General features: G+C 45.9%; 2 protein-coding genes across 4 annotated transcripts in view; one reads left to right on the top strand and one right to left on the bottom strand.

The window, feature by feature from the left end:
• Med (Smad/Smad4 homolog Medea) overlaps positions 1–14,142 on the bottom strand; it is a 63,862-nt gene extending 49,720 nt beyond the window's left edge. For both annotated transcript variants that reach the window (XM_065435443.2, XM_065435444.2), the window contains exons 1-4: positions 13,742–14,142; positions 13,482–13,656; positions 13,150–13,179; positions 10,128–10,307 (exon numbers count right to left, since the gene is read on the bottom strand). In XM_065435443.2, coding sequence (XP_065291515.1) covers positions 10,128–10,307; positions 13,150–13,179; positions 13,482–13,656; positions 13,742–13,987 — 631 coding nt within the window. In that variant the 5' untranslated portion in view covers positions 13,988–14,142. The remainder of the gene's footprint in view (positions 1–10,127; positions 10,308–13,149; positions 13,180–13,481; positions 13,657–13,741) is intronic.
• Positions 14,143–14,244: 102 nt separating this feature from the next.
• The window catches only part of Adar (Adenosine deaminase acting on RNA), a 44,642-nt gene continuing 41,049 nt past the window's right edge, over positions 14,245–17,837 (top strand). For both annotated transcript variants that reach the window (XM_065435442.2, XM_065435441.2), the window contains exons 1-2: positions 14,245–14,641; positions 15,636–16,827. In XM_065435442.2, the coding sequence (XP_065291514.1) occupies positions 14,566–14,641; positions 15,636–16,827 (1,268 nt within the window). In that variant the 5' untranslated portion in view covers positions 14,245–14,565. The remainder of the gene's footprint in view (positions 14,642–15,635; positions 16,828–17,837) is intronic.

The following is a 17,837-nucleotide window of genomic DNA, read 5'->3' as shown; positions in this document are numbered from 1 at the left end:
CCCGACCTCGTGCTTAGCAGCACAACACCATAGCTGCTAAGCCACCACGGCAGGTCTACTAATTTCTTATTACCCGCTGCTCACAACCAGCCGAGCCTGGTGATAATGGACGTGGTGTGGAGTTGAAACCAACAACAAAGTGTAAAAATGAATGGAGTTTGGTGTAGAATCATTGCATAATTGCTGCCTTGGTAGATACAGGTAGGGGCTAACCGAAATCTATGGTTGAGGTCTTTGTGTAGTAGAATACTTAACTGCTAATTTTAACAATTTTATAGTAGAATACTTAATTTTCAAAGTTTGCTTGCGATTGTTGTATTGACACTAATAATTTTCCAAGTGTGTAAGGTTAGGGCAAAACAGATTTCAAGAGAATACAAATACAGTCGCTGAGTGATTTTTTATAGCCCAATTTTCCGGACTTCTTAATTACAGTAGAACCCCACTGATGTGTTCCTTAGGAGGCCATAGAAAAATACTATATGATCTGGGAAAGCATCCCATCCCATTATGCATGCAGAAGCAGTACAAATCAGAAAAAAGCTTCTCTCATACAAAACTTTATTTACAGTTTATGGAAAGCCAACAAACTATTCAAAACTTGGTAAATAAAGCTTGCTATCGCTGCCTGGTGGTTAGACTGAACATTAAAATCTTTTTGGAGTGGTTGAGGCAGTGAATCACAGTAAACGAAGGCTGCGATCTTCATTTGGCATTTGAGTTGAATTTATTTGATAATGATAGCCTCTCTTTGAGCACTTATGGTCTTTTTTCACTTTCTGTGAAAACGCGTGTATGGAAGAACTGGTATCGAAGGTATCGAAGGCCATAACAACATTTACAAATGGGGGTGTGGATCAGCCACTTACACCTTTGCCTCTTTTTTACATTCGATTTTGTCAGCCGTGCTGAGCTCGGCGACAGTCAGTGGTTACAATGTCCTGATGTCTGTCGCAAAACATGTGTTCACAATAAGTGACATGGGCTCCTATTAAAGGGGCCCTTAAACACTTTAACTAATCATAGAATGGCCTCACTAAAAAAAGGAGACATCTCACGAATCTCTTGTCGCAAATATTTTCTCAATCGTCTAACTATAAGTGCCGTTGTCACACCAATACCCAGCTTTCTCTCTCTTTTCATACCTCTAGTATGCTGGAAGCTACACAACAAAGCCAAGCGGGCAAAGCTCCAGCAAAAAGTTGAGTGTCGCTATGTAAGGGATGGAAGCAGGCAAGGAATTTCTGGATTAGCTCTGGGAGTGGCAAATTTGGCACATTGGAGCAGGTTTGGAGCATGCTAGGCAATGCTGAACGTGAGTGAAATACAGACGAATCAAGAAAAGATGTTTTATATTTGACATTGCAGAGCACCAATAGGTTATGGCAAATCAGTTCTTCAGAAGCCCACAAGGTGAAGGAAAGTTCACTACAGGAAAAAAATGTCATACACCTGGCAAAGGAAACCTATATATACGTTCCTTGGAAACCACTATTAAAGGGAAGCTGTAGAGTCTGTCGAATTCAATAAGACGCTCATATATGGATGCGGGAACCTTATAAACCATGCAGGCAAAATTTGGGGGGGGATTTTTCACTTAGGAGCAACGCAATCGTCAGTTATAATTGCACTGTAGCTACACCCCCCGTCGAGCGCCGCGCGCTGCTGCTGACGCTGACGATACGAGCGGAGACCTGAAACCGCGGCATAGTGACGTCAGCACTGGTGTTCCGTTCCTTCGCAGCCTCCGCGACCGTGCCTGACTGGGCTTATTTCTGCGTGCGTGCCGTCCTAATCTGCTTCGCTCGACCCAACATTCCTTTTTTGTGTGTATATAGGAGTGGTAGCTGACGTGCACAGCATCAATTGAACTAGTAGGCCGATCATGGCGGCATTCTGTGCAGCCTAAACTTGCACGAACACAAGCGGCCGCGACGATGTTCCGATGTTCCATTAGTTCCTGCAAGACAAGAAGCTTTCAGCTAAGTGGGAGGCTGCTGTGAAGCGAAACAACTTCAAGCACTCAAGAACAACAGTGTTGTGCTCTAACCACTTCCGTGACGATTACTACCGGGGTTTATCAATAATGCGCGCTTTGGGTTCTCCTTCGTGTTAGCACGCTGAATGAACAACACCCATCAACGTACAGCGTATGCCATTCGCATTATGGCCTCAGTTATCTTATTACTTCTTGGCGACATTCAGTTGGCATAGCACAGTATCACAGAATAAATGCGAAGTTACTTTGTTGGTCATTGCATTTTTAATGGTATTCCACATAACTTGGCGAGAAGAAAAAAAAACTGAAATTTAAGAAAAGAATAACTAGAAAACAGCGTTCAGTGGCTTTACAATTGGCGTCACCTAACAACATTTTGCACAAGTTCGATTATTAGAGCTGCCGTATAAAGTCAATGTAAAGACCAACGGGAGCTACCACTTAATTACAAGTTTATGTTTGCTCTATGGCCTTACCCATTGCTTTTCGCTATTCCGGGTGTTTGTTCGCTTTTCGGAAGGGTTTTTCAACATTTTGAGAGTTTTACAGTGCGTGCCACACTCATGGGGGGGGGTCGATAGTTAATGGAATCGCTGCTATTCCATTCGCGGCGGCACTTGCAGGGAGTATCGGTAGTTCATGGAAGAGCAGACACCGCTCATGGGTCACGGGTTTCTCTTTCCCTGTTGCACTTAGCTTTCCCTATAGTATGACCAAAGGCACTGGTTTGACGCGTTCGACTTGACTGCCGGCTGCATGCTACTTCCATGCTTCCTCAGTCGTCATGAGTGCTCCAGGCCCACTAATCATTCGGCACTTGTTAACAGCAGCATTCAAGAGGGCTGCCATCCTTTACACTGAAGAAACAAATCACTGTGCAGCGGGCCGCAAGTGCGAATTTCCCACATGCCGAAATCTGAACGCTTTCCGGAGCTGTAGGCCAAGCTTGCAGCTTACCGTAAGAACCGGAATGTAGGTCGCACTTTTTTTTAAAAAACCATTGCGAAAAGTCGACCCTCGTCTTATATATCGCACATTGGTAAAAAAACTGCGGAAATCTTGCAACAATGGGCGGATGAAGTAAAGAAGCGCCTTCGTTATCGCCATCAGCAGCAGCGCGTCGTGGCCATCACTACTAGTTGCGTTGTGGCGACATTGTGGCACTGCCAATTTGCATTTACACTGTCACAAAGTTATACTGGTTAAAGGCTGCTTTTTCACATTTTGTTTCAAAATGAGCGGAAGCCGACGACAAGTTACCGTCGCCTTCAAGAAAAAGGCGATTGAGTGTGCGAATTTGGAGTATCCGAAAATAGTATTCGGTACTGGCGGAGACAGAAGCAGCAAACCAACAGAAAACGCCATTTCGTGGGCAAACTGCAGCGGACTGCACAACTGGAAGACAAGGTTGCGGAGTTCGTCCGGGAGCTGCGTGTAAGATCGCTGCCTGTCACAGCCGAATGCATCCGTTTGAAAGCGGTAGAGATCACGCGCGCGCCTCTGGACTGGGCAGCGAGAAGCACTCGTCATCCGACACTAGTTCGGACCACTCTGATTAAAGGCGTTGCTCTGATTCGGAGTAGCGCTTCCGCTCTTTGTGCCCTTCTGCGTACTGTACACCCGGCCAATTTTTAACAGTATCGTGTGACCCGCGTGTTTGTCAGCACCTTATCATCACGGCACGGAGTGGCAAAATAGTGAAAGTAAGCACACATGTATACATGTGCGTATCTCATTTGTTTCGCCACTCAGCGCCGTTAATAAGCTGCTGACAAGCACGCGGGTCGATGGTTGCGCGATACTGTTAAAAATTGGCCTGGTGCACATGCGAGCAGCATTTAAATAAATACTGTCACTATTGTGCACGAGTCGCATTTGATTTAAGGTAAGGGTGTCTTTCGGCACTTGTGCCATTGAAAAAGATTTTTTTCATTTTTAGAATTCGCTAGTTGGGGGATCGACCTATATTCCGGTCCGACCTATAGTCCGGTTGTTACGGTATGTCGCTGAAATGCGTGGTCGGTCCCTGCCAGTAAAGTGCGACATGGTCATGAAACAAGCCCAGATCTTCGCCTTTTAAGGGTCTGCTCCACCGTGAGTACAAAGAGTGGCTGGCGGCAGAAGACTGCGAACTTACGCCAACAGGACCTGTCAAAAGAGCCTCCCTGACGGCTGCGTGTGGTTGGGTGCATTCGGCGTGGGATGCTCATTTTTTTTTCCCTGTCATACAATACAGGGGGGTCTACTTACAGTCGTGTAAATATGGTAGTTTGTTCGCATACTCTAGATTGAGTGCAAATGATCGCTGTTAGCTGTAATATCCTGGCTCCCATAACGACATAGTGTGCTCTTCTAGTATGCAAGTTCTTGAGTTTACTATGGCTATGTACAGTCGCCGACCGATTTTCCGGACTCCAAAAATTCGGACATGCCCGATTATTCGGTCAGCTTTGCGGCACCACCATTATCCCCATAGACCATAATGTATAACAACTGCCGAAAGTTCGAACACCTTGCAACCTCTCGTCTGATTTTTCGGACACTCCTTGAGCCAACTCGATCGAGAGCACCATGCACCGACTCTGACCGGCACATGGTGACTTGCTGAACGCCATTTTTCTTTTGAACGGAGCCTCCTTGCTGCCCCACGAAGTGGCGCTACTGGAAATCCCCGCTCATCATCATCGTTTCTACTGGTTTGATAGAGTGGCTCTACAGCAGTTCCGGTTTCAGCTTAGTAAGCCATGTCAAGACAATGCAGTAGCTGCTTTGTTTCTTCGCACACGATGCTGCGAGTAGGCCGCGTTTTTCGTTTGTGTGACTGGTTTTGGCACGGTGGTGTTTGCTTTGTGCGCTGTGTCGAGGTTTCGGTGATCCAACGCGGCATACGGAAACATCGCGTCAAGTGTCTAATGGCGCCAACAGTGCCCGTGCAGACTGCGCTGGGGAATGCTGGCAAGTGGGTGCCGGGAGGCCTAAGATTTGTCGCCTTCCAATGTGCTCCCTACTGACGCGGAAAATGTTCTGCCGAGACCTGCGCAGTGGTTGCACTGCGATTCCAGACACCGTCTCATTTGACAGTTTCACAGGTGCTGACACTGCTGTACTAACATGCGCAGAACTCGACGACGGCAAGATCATTCGTCAGACTTCTGCTGCACCGCCAGACGATGACTCTGAGTTGGAAGATGACGCACCATGTGCTATGCTGCCATTGCATGCGGAGCGTGTACAAGCAGTGACTGTGCTTTCAGCCGCCGTACGACCCTCACCGAGATTCAGGCTTACCTGATTGCGCGTAAACGGAACGGCGTGCAACGGCGCATTCACAATTTTTTCAAGCCTACTGCCAAGCCTGAATACGTGCGTGGAAATAAAGGATTTCATTTTTTTCCACTTAATCTGCTTTTTCGGACATTTTCACAGTCTCCGTGAGGTCCGAATAAACGGTCGGCGACTGTACTATGTTCTATATACTATGGCTATGATCCAAGTTTACTATGGCTGATCCAGGATAAAATATGCCCGACTTTCAACCTAATATTGTATCTTAGCATGCACAGTTGGCAATTTCAAATATTCAGGAATCATCCGAAAAATATATCCATTTACAAATACAGTCGAACCCACTTATAACAATATTCAATTGTCCCAAAAATTCCATTGTTATAATCGATAAATGCTATAACCGGGTAGCATGAAAAAAATCAGAATAGGGGAATGGCAGAGCCGTTGTGAGAAAACTATAATGGCGAGGAGGCCAGTGCCCCTCCTTATCACCTTCCTCCATCTGGCTGCCTACTGCGTTCACTCGTTTAACTGCTTCCTGTGCGCTCTGTTTGTATGTAACAAGCCGCGGCTGTTGGCGTTAGGAATTGCACTGTTATAATAACTGCAAAGAGGGGCCACAGGTGGCAAGCGATACGCAAGCTCCGCCGAGGCATATCATTGGTGGCCCCAAAAGGGGCCTTTTAAAAAAGGTAGTGACTACAGTGACGGGGCCCGGCACATTAACATCTGCACTACAGTGACGGGGCCCGGTACTTTAACATCCACACTACGGTGACGGGGCCCGTCGCTTTAACAACAACACTACACCGACGGGGCCGTCACTATAAAGATGTCGGTATTGGGGGCGAGGACCATAGAGTTTCCTAGAGTTTCATAGAGTCTGTCGGAAGCGCCTCACATGCATCGGCGTTAAATAAAGGCTAAATAAACATACTACGCGGCAGCCCTCCTGAACAATGTTGCAAGTACTCTCGAAATGGCAGTATTTTAACTTTAAATTAATCATGTTGGACAAACAGAAAGCACAGGATGGTTTACAAATGCTATCTCTTTGCCTACTACGTACAGTAAGCTGGGACACTGCGAGCGGTCGCCGCAATCGATCCCACCGAACCGGTTTGCGTGAAACGTAAGCAATCGCTGAGAAAACTATGTGAAATATGTTCTTATAGTGGGATGGCTGTCTGTGTAACTAAATATAGCATAACAGAATGAAGCTGCAATGCAGCGATCGCACGGGTTCGCGGTGACCGACTTCGCGTCTGCATGCATGTCGATCGCTTTCACTCTGAGCACGTTTTCGCACCGTGCCGTGAGCTTTATGCCGCAGCATATGAACATTTGAGAGTACGCAAGCAACCATTGTTGCATGGACACTATCGGAGCTGTTCAAAAATAATTTCGTTATAGCTAGGGTCTTCCGACGCCTACAGCGACTTGTGATATGTTCCGTCGCGATGATTCAGTCTTAATTTTCTTTTTCTTTTCTTCTAAAGTCTTGGAAGTTTCAATATCATTATTTCTCAAGTTTCATCTAACTGCATCTTTATCGGTCTTCTAAGCGAGCAATTACCCGCTGCTTCTTTTTCTTAATTCAGTAGAATATTCATTGTCTGGTGCTACACAAGGAGGAACATGTGCCGTGCCTTTTTTAATGTGTTTTTACCGTTCTCCTTCCATTAGAGTGAACTTTCTTTCTTTATTATAATCATCATAGGTGTTACAGTGCATACGCAAAAGATTGTACATTCATGGACAAGTACCCATTGCGGTCGTTCGATCCGTATGTGCGTAATCAATGTATTCCATTACTGCACGGAAGTTGCTGACAGTACTGGAATAAAATACTGCGGTCCGTGAAGTGCTTGGCATCCCCATAGGCGCCAGCACCGAGAAACTCATGCAGCTGGGGGTCCACAACACCTTCGATGAGCTTGGGTCACAAAAGTTAGTCCAGGTTGTCAGGCTCGCTTCCTCGCCTGCGGGGAGGCGGATCCTGGAGGCGCTGGACTTTAACCTGTCAGGGAAAGGCGGTGCGTGCTCGACGCGTGGTCGCGGGAGGCCGTCACGGTCTCGCCGTTCCCGCGCAACGCAATGTAGGCACACGCCGGGCCCGAGCGGCCGCACTTCTCGGATCCGTCGCCGACGATCCACGATCGGTCGCGTTCGTCGACGTCGCCCAATATGGTTCGTCCGACCGGTTTGCAGCAGCCGTGGTGGATCACAGGGGCAACCTAACGCCGCGTCCGTGCTGGGCAGGTTTGCGGAGATCCATTCTGCACTTTAGAACACATGCTCTGGCGGTGTCCCTCGTTACGGGACCACGGTCATCTCACCACGGAAGAAGAGTGGGAGGAGGCGGTCAGACACGGCCTGCCCGTCCCAACGTCGGAACGGCTCGCGGCGGCCCCCTCCCTCTTAAGGGGGTTTCGGAGTCGCTCCTCAGGACCTTAATAAAGTCTGCCGTGAAGTGCTCGAAGTTGTTTGCATAGAATGTTTGAAAGAAGTGCGGCCATTGACGTCGCTACAGTGTTGACGTAAAGTGCCGGTCCCGTCTGTGGTTAAGGAGACGGGCCCCGTCACTGCAGGGCTGAGGTTAAAGCGCCGGGCCCCGTCACTGTAGTGTATATGTTAAAGTGCCGGGCCCCGTCACTGTAGTGCATATGTTAAAGTACCGGGCCCCGTCACTGTAGTACAGATGTTAAAGTGCCGGGCCCCGTCACTGTAGTCACTACCTTTAAAAAATGCAAAAAAGTTGTCATGGCAGCCTGTCAGCTTGAGAAATCCAGAAGAAATGCTTAGGCGAGATCTCCACAAGCATCTCGCCACATACTTTTCACTGGCTTGTACGAGAAAACCCTATGTCCGTCAGCCTTGCATGCATTACACAAAGCTTGCCGACATCCTTCTCCAAGGCATCCAGGTGCTCCAAGTAGTGCAGCAGAAGGCTCCTCGTGAAAATAAAGCACGAGAAGAACTGAATAATCTGCCGGGCCTCCTGTGAGGACAACGTTGTGGCAGCCTGCCTTACCGCATCATTGCTGCCATCATCGTTGTCGCTATCCAATGCAAGCATGTTTCGCAACAATCGCCTCATTGGTTAGAAGCACTTTTGCAAATCTATAGCTGTGCGCTTCCTTTTCGCCAGCAATGTCATGCATTGCCAATATTCAGCGGGCGAACCAGCTACATTCCATTTCAATGGTGAGTCAAACGAGGCTGAAAAACCACGGAGCCAGGAACAATTTTGACGCAGACGAACGCAAGAGATTAAGCTGTTTGCAGAAGTGCGGTGAATGAGGAGCCAGTGAGCAGTGCAGTTGGCGCTATCCATTCGTGTCTCAGAGGGTGCGGCGGCGTAGAGTCATGGGCACAGCCCATTCCTGTTCGGAGGGGTGGTAGGGTGACGGGGGAGAGGCGTGCAGAAAAGGCTGCAAAATGAACGTGCTGCGGGGCAACGGACTATTGTTCCGCGGCTCAGATTTCTCGTTTTCTTTTTAAGGTTTTCGCATTTCACTACCTTTCGGCACAGACACCTAGCAGCCAGACTTCATCGTCACAAGCGATAATGCGGCATCAGGGCATTGTAGTAAGTGGGTTATTTCACCATGGAAAACATACAAAAGTTGACGGTGCAGCAGCTTCTCATTGTTATGTAAGTGATATACTATTGTTAAAACCGGTATCATTATAAGTGCGTTCGACTGTAGTGACTATTCAATTCATTATTCAAGATGTTCAAATATTTACACACCTCTGGAATAAAGCATCCCACCAAGCGATTCTTAGATTTTATTATTACACAACTGTTTCACAAATAAACCCAACGAAAATTTCAGTTTGTCTGTGATGCAGATCATTCTCGCTTTAGTGAAAGCAAAGGCACTGTTTACAGTGTCCATACAAAACAAAGCTTTTGTTTTTAATAGACAGCTCACATCTTCCATAAACAAGTTGAGTAGAACTTGTTGCTGGGCGAGTTGGTTGAGATCTAATGAATATATTGTTGTGCTAACAGGAAAATAAAGACTTCAGAAGACAAACAAGAAGCAATAGGTCGTTTCTAATTTGTTTTCCTAAGTCTTTATTTTCCTGTTAGCACAACAACGTATTCATTAGTTCAATAAGGAATTCTTAATATTATTCACCAGATTCCAGTATTTTTTTACTTCCAACTTTACTATCTTTCATAGTCCCAAGTTACCAGGTCTGTACCTCGTATTTACAATCAGGCACTGACAGAGATATTTACTGCATTTTAATAAAGCACCTAAGTGATATTTAGGATAAGAACTCATAAACCGGCTATAGACTGGACAATCTAAGCATCTGCATGGCTCGGAAACTTGTGTGATGTACCAGTTTCTTTCAAAAAACACAGACACCTCTTGCATAAACAACACTTGCGTTCGAATTTTTGGGAATGCCAAAGGGCCTTGAACACAGTGGTAAGCCTGGCTGATTGCCACTCGCGTGTCCCCACATCATTTGGCAGCTTGTTACTACACCACTCAGCGTCGTCATCTGCTCCCTGTGCCATGCAATGTTTTAGAATTTGGTACCTCCCTCTTTGATGCCTATGTGCAGGTTGAAACCGGAATCAACATAGCTACTGCCCTTTGGGCAGGGCAAAGTAGCTGCCTTTTGTCCCAACCTAGGACACTCCAAGATGTTTGCAAATGGGTGTGTAGACTCTACTCAAATATGCAGTGTGTAAATCAATTTGACATCTAGAATGAGTTCAGAATATGATTAATACAGCAGATGAGAACAGATTTTACGATACTAGAGGTGCATTAGAAGAGGAGCACAGAAGCCTTTGCTTGGTAGTTCTCACCTGTACTTGAAGGAGACAGCAGCATCGGCCGTCCATAGGGATCTGTCGATGACGCCTGCGAAGACGTCTGTGAGGGATGATGCTGGATGGTCTGTGGTACATGCTGCAGGCCACTGGGGCCACAATCCAGGTCTCCATATTCGTTTTTGACATAATGGCCATCACCACCACCAAATACATCTGCAAGAAATTAAAGGATAGAGGAGACAAAACAGAGCACAGTAACCATGCATCATTAATCAGTTATTTACATTAAATATCTCAGTAGATGGAACACTGCAGAATTTCATGGGACATTGTAAACTGATATTAATGAAATATGGAAACACTGTACCCAAGGCTACTACTGACCTATCACAGTCATTTTCATGCAACTTTCATATGTAATACTGCTGTTGAACAGCCAGCCAAAATATGCTTCAACCTACAGGTGTACAAGGTCTTGCAAGGGATATACACTGGAAGGCAGTAGCTGCCATTCCACAAGGTCTGTCATTAGGTATTAGCTGGACACTGTGAACACTGAACACCATGTGTAAAGAAAAGTCACTGTAAACACTATGCACATGGCCGCTATAGTGATCATGATCACTGAAGCCTGCATAAAATGATGTAGACAGAACTTAGTTTTGTTGATTACTTCATATCAATCTACTGGTTTCAAATTGTACTGCGGCAGAAGTTAACGCTGCAGACGAATAAACTTACTTTTTGTAAGCAGTAGTTGACAAAATTATGCAAATATGAGCATAAAGAAATCAGAGATAAAAGAGCAAGCAGAACGTCAAAATGGACAGAACTTGCTGATCATTTAACATGGACCAACTGTAGACTTTTAAGGAACCAACTTTTTTTTCTTTCTCTCTCTCTGAATGAAGCCAAAAGCTTACTATCTACAGTGCCCAATACCTCAGCAGTTACACGAGAAACACTCAAGAAAAGATTCTTAGGAAAATGCTTCTTTTAAATACCATGTGGTAACATGTAGACTTGTACTGAAAACTGTGATAAGACAGCACAATAGGTTTAAATTATGGGTTTCACAAACAAATGACAAAATCCAGCCTTCGAAAATGTGCACACAAGAGAGAAAAAGACAACTGGGGGGGTTTTATGTGCCAAAACCACGATCTGATTATGAGACATGCTGTAGTGGGGGAATTCCAGAATAATTTTAACCACCTGGGATTCTTTAATGTGCACCTAAATTTAAGCAAACGGGTGTTTTCGCATTTTGCCCCCACTGAAATGCAACCACCAGGGTCGGGATTTGATCCAGCGACCTTATGCTAAGCAGCCCAACACCAAAGCCACTAAGCAACCACAGCGGGTAAGCCAGCACAATAGTGATTGCATGGCGGCATAAATAAGAAGTCGAAAACAAGTGCACCTAAGCCATGCACATTAGCCTTCTCATTATCGAGGCAATCATCCCATTCTGCATGCCTTCAGTATAATGATATAAACAATAATATAAACATGCTCTTTTCATGTCCATTCAATGTGCCTTTGACAGTCTGGTGTCCATTACTTAGGGAAGACCTTCAAGCACAAAATGACTTTTTCACGTAACTATGGTCACTACACGAGCAGTGCTGACACTCCTTCAGCCAGAATGAGGCGTTAACCTATTGTAGCATGCAGGAAGGCCACAGCCCACTGAGAAACTAGGAAAATTTACACACAAACAAAAGCACTTGTACATGCTACCATGCAACGATGGTTGTCACAGTGCCATGACAATTTTTGATGCGGAAGGCATCTATTAACTCTTCACATCACATATAATTACCTAAACCATATATTTATTTGCTACCTAAATGTGCAAAACAAATAGAGAATAAGCATAATCAACAAAAAGAACAATATTTCGCAGAAACTTTTTCACCAATAGGAGGGAAACTCTAGGCAGACTACTGGAAGTGGGCTTCACCCCAAGCCATCTATGACTTCGTTTGGAACTTTTAGACAGCTCTTGTCATGTGTGCACTACAAGGCGTACATGCAATTTGCTTTACATCATATACGGGACGCCAGAGAGGCCAGAGAGCTTGCATCGGTCCGTCTCCTCTGATTGTGCTTTCAAAAGAAAGCGAGTTGCATGCCAAACTTCTTCCTCATCCTCTTTTCCTGCTCTAAACCAACAAATAATACTTGCTGCCTATCATTCAGTGTTGGCCAAAGACATTTAGTCAGAAAATTTATACTCAATACCAAAACTCAGCAAGAATGTTTTTTTTTTTCTGGTATGTTGCCTCTACGTGACACTCGTCAATAAAAAGTTAAGTCATAATACCCACTGAAAAGAGGGCAAGTGCTAAAATACGATGGATGCCCTTTTAAAAAATTGGCACAATGTGTTTAATGGTGGCTAAGTTATGTGCATTGCCTAGCGATCATGTGAGGAGACAGCAAGGTTAGTACCGAACCCTTACTGTGGAGTGTCAAGTCTCATTTTATGCTGCTTTCTGTGCAGATTCAAGAACTAGAATTTCTCATCTAACTGCTAATATTTTGTTTGACTCAATCAACAATACTACAATCTAGTACTATCCTTCAAAAGTTTGCAACATATTTTTGTGAATTGCTAGTGGCCCTCTTAAAGTGCACAAAACAGGGGACACAAAGAGCTGTATGTCGTCTTTACTGCTAAGCCAATACCTCGATGTAGTACACTTGCACCAAAGTTGACTTCTAAATAATTTGCTTACAACAGTGCTTTACAGGGTCAACTTGTGTTAAACTCTTTTAAAAATTATTTTGGCTGGCTGTGCTATTGTTACTGCACGTAACTGTTTCCCATGTATTATGACTGAGGCTGTTTATAGCCCAGTGCGCATTCTATTTAAAGCATTTGCAGATATGTGTAAATGCACCAATGCAAAAATGAAACAAGAGTTGGTAGCGTAGCAATAATATCAACAAACACACACTTCTTAAACTTCTTGGCCAAGATTTCTGATTCACTACCCTGCCTGATACACATTAAGCTGTGCACACACACGAACGCAAAATGTCATACCTGAATGCTGGAGAGTCAGCCCAGAGAGATCTGCAGATCAGAAAGAAAAGGATTAGTACAGGCTCAGTTCACATACGTACACTACACACATGCTTTTGAGAACACGACCTAAAAGATGACAGCTCTTGCCGCTTTACTGTACCACCAGAACACGAAATCGCCGGACAAATGTGACTACGCAATATGAACCGGGCGTCACACGCGACGCATATGTCACGGCAAAGGCGTGACTACCGTTTTACGGCATGCTCCGCGCGTTGAATAGCGTGGCGACTAATGCTTAGTTTGAAACCTGTATACATGCAGCATACTGAAGAAAGAAACAACCATACCGATGCCAGGAGATACGACCCTTTCGTAATGGTATGGGTTGACGCAGACACTGTCACACTTCAGGTCAAATGCGTACTGACAGTACTTCACATGCTTCAGCTCGTTCTTGTGGAGATCAGGCCACCTCCAGATGCGAGCATAAATAACGTGCGGAAAACCTTTTCTTCCTGCGACCTGCATAAGATATGTGACACAGCATTCCATGCTCTGCTTAGTGGTTCGCAGTTCAGCACGCTCGATGTTGTGTAGTACTACATACCTGAAGCCTACCATCTAAAGTTCGCTGAATGGTCACACATTTGCTCGGATGGGCACCATTTGTCGTGATAGCTGTGATGAGGCTGTCAAGTTCGTCCCTTTTCTCCTTAAGCTTCTTGACCAAGCTTTCGATGGCGCGTTTGGCAAAGCTTTCAGATTCACCACCCTGCCTGTGACACATTAGGCTGTGCACGATGCTCAGGCAGGCATCCGCGGACGTCGGTGCGGCCGTGGATATCGTTGCCATTGCTGCGAAACGCGCAACGTAAGTCAGAGGTCTTGGAAGGGCCACTTGGCCCTGACTAATACACGACTAAAACACAAACACAACACATCGGGTCTACTAATCCCATTGATGAACAATAACGCCGCAGCGATCACCGCTCCACTAGCTCCACTCAGCTTGTCGACACAACGACACTCTAGCGGCGAGATACTTCGAGAATTTGATGAGGATGGACGAGCGCATTTCCTACGATCTGGGGGTTTGAAGGTACTTTCTTAAAATTAATCCGAACTGAAACTTGCTTTGTGTTTGAATACGTACACCAGTAGGTAAAAGTGAATAGCCTGCTACCAGTTTAAATTGCACTTTCTTTAGTAATTTATTAAAGGCAACTTGGTTGCTTGGCTTTTCTATGTATGATGTAATTATTTTATCCCACGGCGTGTAAATCGAGCAAGTCTGGCTACGCTGTTAGCTGCTTTGCCAGCTTCAGTTTTCCTTGGCGTTTGCCTTGTGCATTATAAGGATCCAATAATTTGTGGATACCGAGTCGAAGTCAATTTAGTGAAAACGCCGCTTACTTCGTGTATTTGCTCTAAATGTCGACGGTAACGGCGAGCTCCAAAGAAGACGTAACAATGGTCCAGACTCCCCAGAAGACAAAAGATGGGCACGGTACGTTGGCTGCGCGCTGTTGTGTGTTTGTGCTTGTTTAGTACGGTTTATCGTTTGAATAGTGAATAGGACAGTCATTAAAGCCGTGCATGCGAAAGCAGTCGGTAATTTACGTTGAGTGTGTCTGTGAAGATCAGCGTGCTTAATCCGTTACCGGCTTTAGGCCTAGCTTCAACACACTTGCGAGCTTGCGATCGTTTGCCCCTACCGCGACCTGTAAACAAATCATTTTTTACCATACTGTTTCCCGGATACCTCATCTTGGACGTGTGCGAAAATATTTATTTGTGAGAGGATACTGCTGATTATATTTGTGTGTGTGTGTGTGTGGAGCGTGCAATGCAGAGCGAGTTAACTGCGCGCAGTCGGAAGCATGCGGCAGTCGGGGCTGCAGTGTTGTGCGTAAAGTTGCGTGTAATGCGGTTTAACTGTACGCGCCGATCGCTTGCAGAATCGATGAGCCGAAGCAGGCTTAGATGACCTCTCTCTCTTTCCCTGCGTGGAAATTTGTCGTTGCGTGTGGCGAAATTCGCCTGAATTAACTGCTGGTGCAGTTTTCATCACACTTGGCTTCCTATGAGATCGCATTCATCGCTTTTGGTGACGTTGCCGTTTTAATCGTTTCGTTTTCTACATGCACGAGAAAGCTATCATGCCCCATTGTTTGGGTGACATGTATTGTCTGTTTTTAAACCGAATTCAGAAAGCTGGGGAGAGTGGGGTAAGACTTAAATAGAGAGAGAGAAAAAAAAAAAAGCTTGCATACGATGTTTATACTGATATATGAACGGCGAGGCAGCTTTGTGCTTTTTCTGTGTTTCATATGTTGTGTTACTATGTGATTTCAATTCAGTAATGTTTTAGGAAATAGCTGCACTCACAGTTACAGGAATGCAACTGAAACTTGACATTTGTCAGGTGTGTAGTGCACATCCCCTCAGCGTCTGTTGCACAGCAGTTGCTTGTCTTAAATAGTTGCTGCCTGTTGTTACAGGGCAAGAGCCAAATGGCAAAGCAGAAGAGGGGGATGAAAGCATCACGCCAGGAACTAAGCGCAAATCGGGGAGCTCGCAGGGCAGTGCCCGCAAAAAGCAGAAAAAGAACAGCATTTCACCTAAAATGGTGCAGCCGAAAAATGCGCTCATGCAGCTGAATGAGCTCAAACCAGGCCTGAAGTACTCCGTAGACTCTCAAGAAGGGCCAGCTCACCAGCCCAGCTTTGTTGTCTCTGTTGAGGTTGACGGCCAGCGATTCACGGGCCGTGGCCAGTCCAAGCAGTTGGCAAAGCATGCAGCAGCACAGGCTGCTTTGAAGTCTTTCGTGCAATTCCGTAATGTGCCCGAAGCTTACTGGGCCATGAGCCGCTCAATGGTCCATTCTGGGGACTTCACCAGTGATGACGTAGAACAAGACGAAAGCAGTGGCATCTTCAGTGGATTCACTGCTGAAAACCCCATTGAAGAATTTCACCGAGACCAGCTGAAGCGTTTCTCGGGTGGCAAGGACGGAGATGCAGAGAAGAAGGCTACAAAAGCTGCCGAAGAGGCAGACAAGAAAAACCCAGTGATGCTGCTCAATGAGCTGCAGCCAGGCCTAGAGTACACGCTCGTGTCGGAGAATGCAGCAGTGCCCACACAGCGCTTTACCATGGCAGTTACAACAACCAATGGCGATGTTTACGAAGGATGCGGGTCCAACAAGAGGCTGGCCAAGGCAGCGGCAGCACGTGCAGCACTGCTCAAGTTGTACAACATCATGGCCCATCCCTCCGGAGCACTCAAGCGCGACGAAAAAGGTCCAATTGTAGACACCCTGCCCCAGGCTCTGGCTGATCGACTGGGCAACACAGTCAATGAGACATTGCAGAAGGTGATGGCTGACCGGGCAGAGAGCGCCAAATGGAAAGTGCTGGCAGGCATCATCATGACCATGCCGGCATCTGAGAAAGACAAGGAGGATGATGTAAAGGTCTTGACAGTGGCCACGGGCACAAAGTGCATCAACGGGGAGTACATCAGCATGAATGGGGCAGTGCTGCAGGACTGCCACGCCGAGGTTGTGTCCCGACGTTGTTTCAAGGACTTCCTGTATGGGCAGCTCGAGCTCTGGAAGAATGGCAAAGGAGAAGAATCCATCCTTGAGCAGAGGCCAGACAAGCAAGGGTTCCGTGTGAAGCCAGACATCAAGTAAGGCAGACTTGCTTTTTTTACTTGTCACAGGAAGCAACAGTGAAGTCTCATTGCTTAAAGGGGCCTTGAACCACATTTTACCAAAGTTGATAAATGCATTTGAAATTAAAATAGATTATTTCAAAAATACTTTTATGCAAAAAGCACTTCAATGCATTCAGCAATAGGGGAGGTATTGGCAATCAATGGTCACGTAGGATCCCCTTTGTGGTGCTCCTGTCCTTTCTTCAATGCCTTGCACTGCAAAGGCTGTGGCAGAGTGGGGTGTGTCAACTGCGCTACTAATGCCTGCTGAATGTCACCGTGGCACACACTTCAAATTTGATTTTGGATGTTCACTAGGTGCACTACTTGCAATTTTGGCGCCTATGATGGGCCAAATGCGGTTGACCTCAGCGAGCCACAGTGTGCTCATCCAGCGGTCTCGTCGCGGCAGCTGCAATGTCTACTCTACGTAACAGACTGCAGTCACATGCAACTGTAGTGTGTATGCAAGTGTTTGTTTTGTGCATGATGGTGTTTGATTGTGTACTTGTGCTCATATGCTCCAGTCTGGCAGTGCTGTGTGGTGTGGACCGGCTTTGTTCTGTACCAGCTCGATCGACGAATACATAGTAGCCACATCCAACTTACGTATTTTGACTCACTATCAATAGCTCAATACGAAGCGAAGTCTGCCAAGGTGTATAACAAGAGTGGCTAGGAGTGAGGGCAGAGGGGCACGCATGTGTGTGGTCTGACCTTAAGTTACGCGTGGTTTTGATGCTAGTTGAGTGTTCAGAACTAGTTGAAATTAGTGGGACCAGACTTCTACAGCACCGATAAGCAAGATGGCCAAAGTTTAATGCCTACGAAAGCAGCCGTGACCGAGTGTGAGCAGACGACGCTCCCTTTCTTCTGAAAGTATGCAATATTTATCACAATATGAAAGCAGATTTTAACTTACTTCAGCCCGGTTATTAAACTGGATCAATATATATACACAGTAATATATAGTATAACATATT

Source organism: Dermacentor albipictus, chromosome 4 (assembly GCF_038994185.2).
Source record: "Dermacentor albipictus isolate Rhodes 1998 colony chromosome 4, USDA_Dalb.pri_finalv2, whole genome shotgun sequence".
NCBI lineage: Eukaryota > Metazoa > Arthropoda > Arachnida > Ixodida > Ixodidae > Dermacentor > Dermacentor albipictus.
This window is presented reverse-complemented; position numbering and strand designations above follow the sequence as displayed.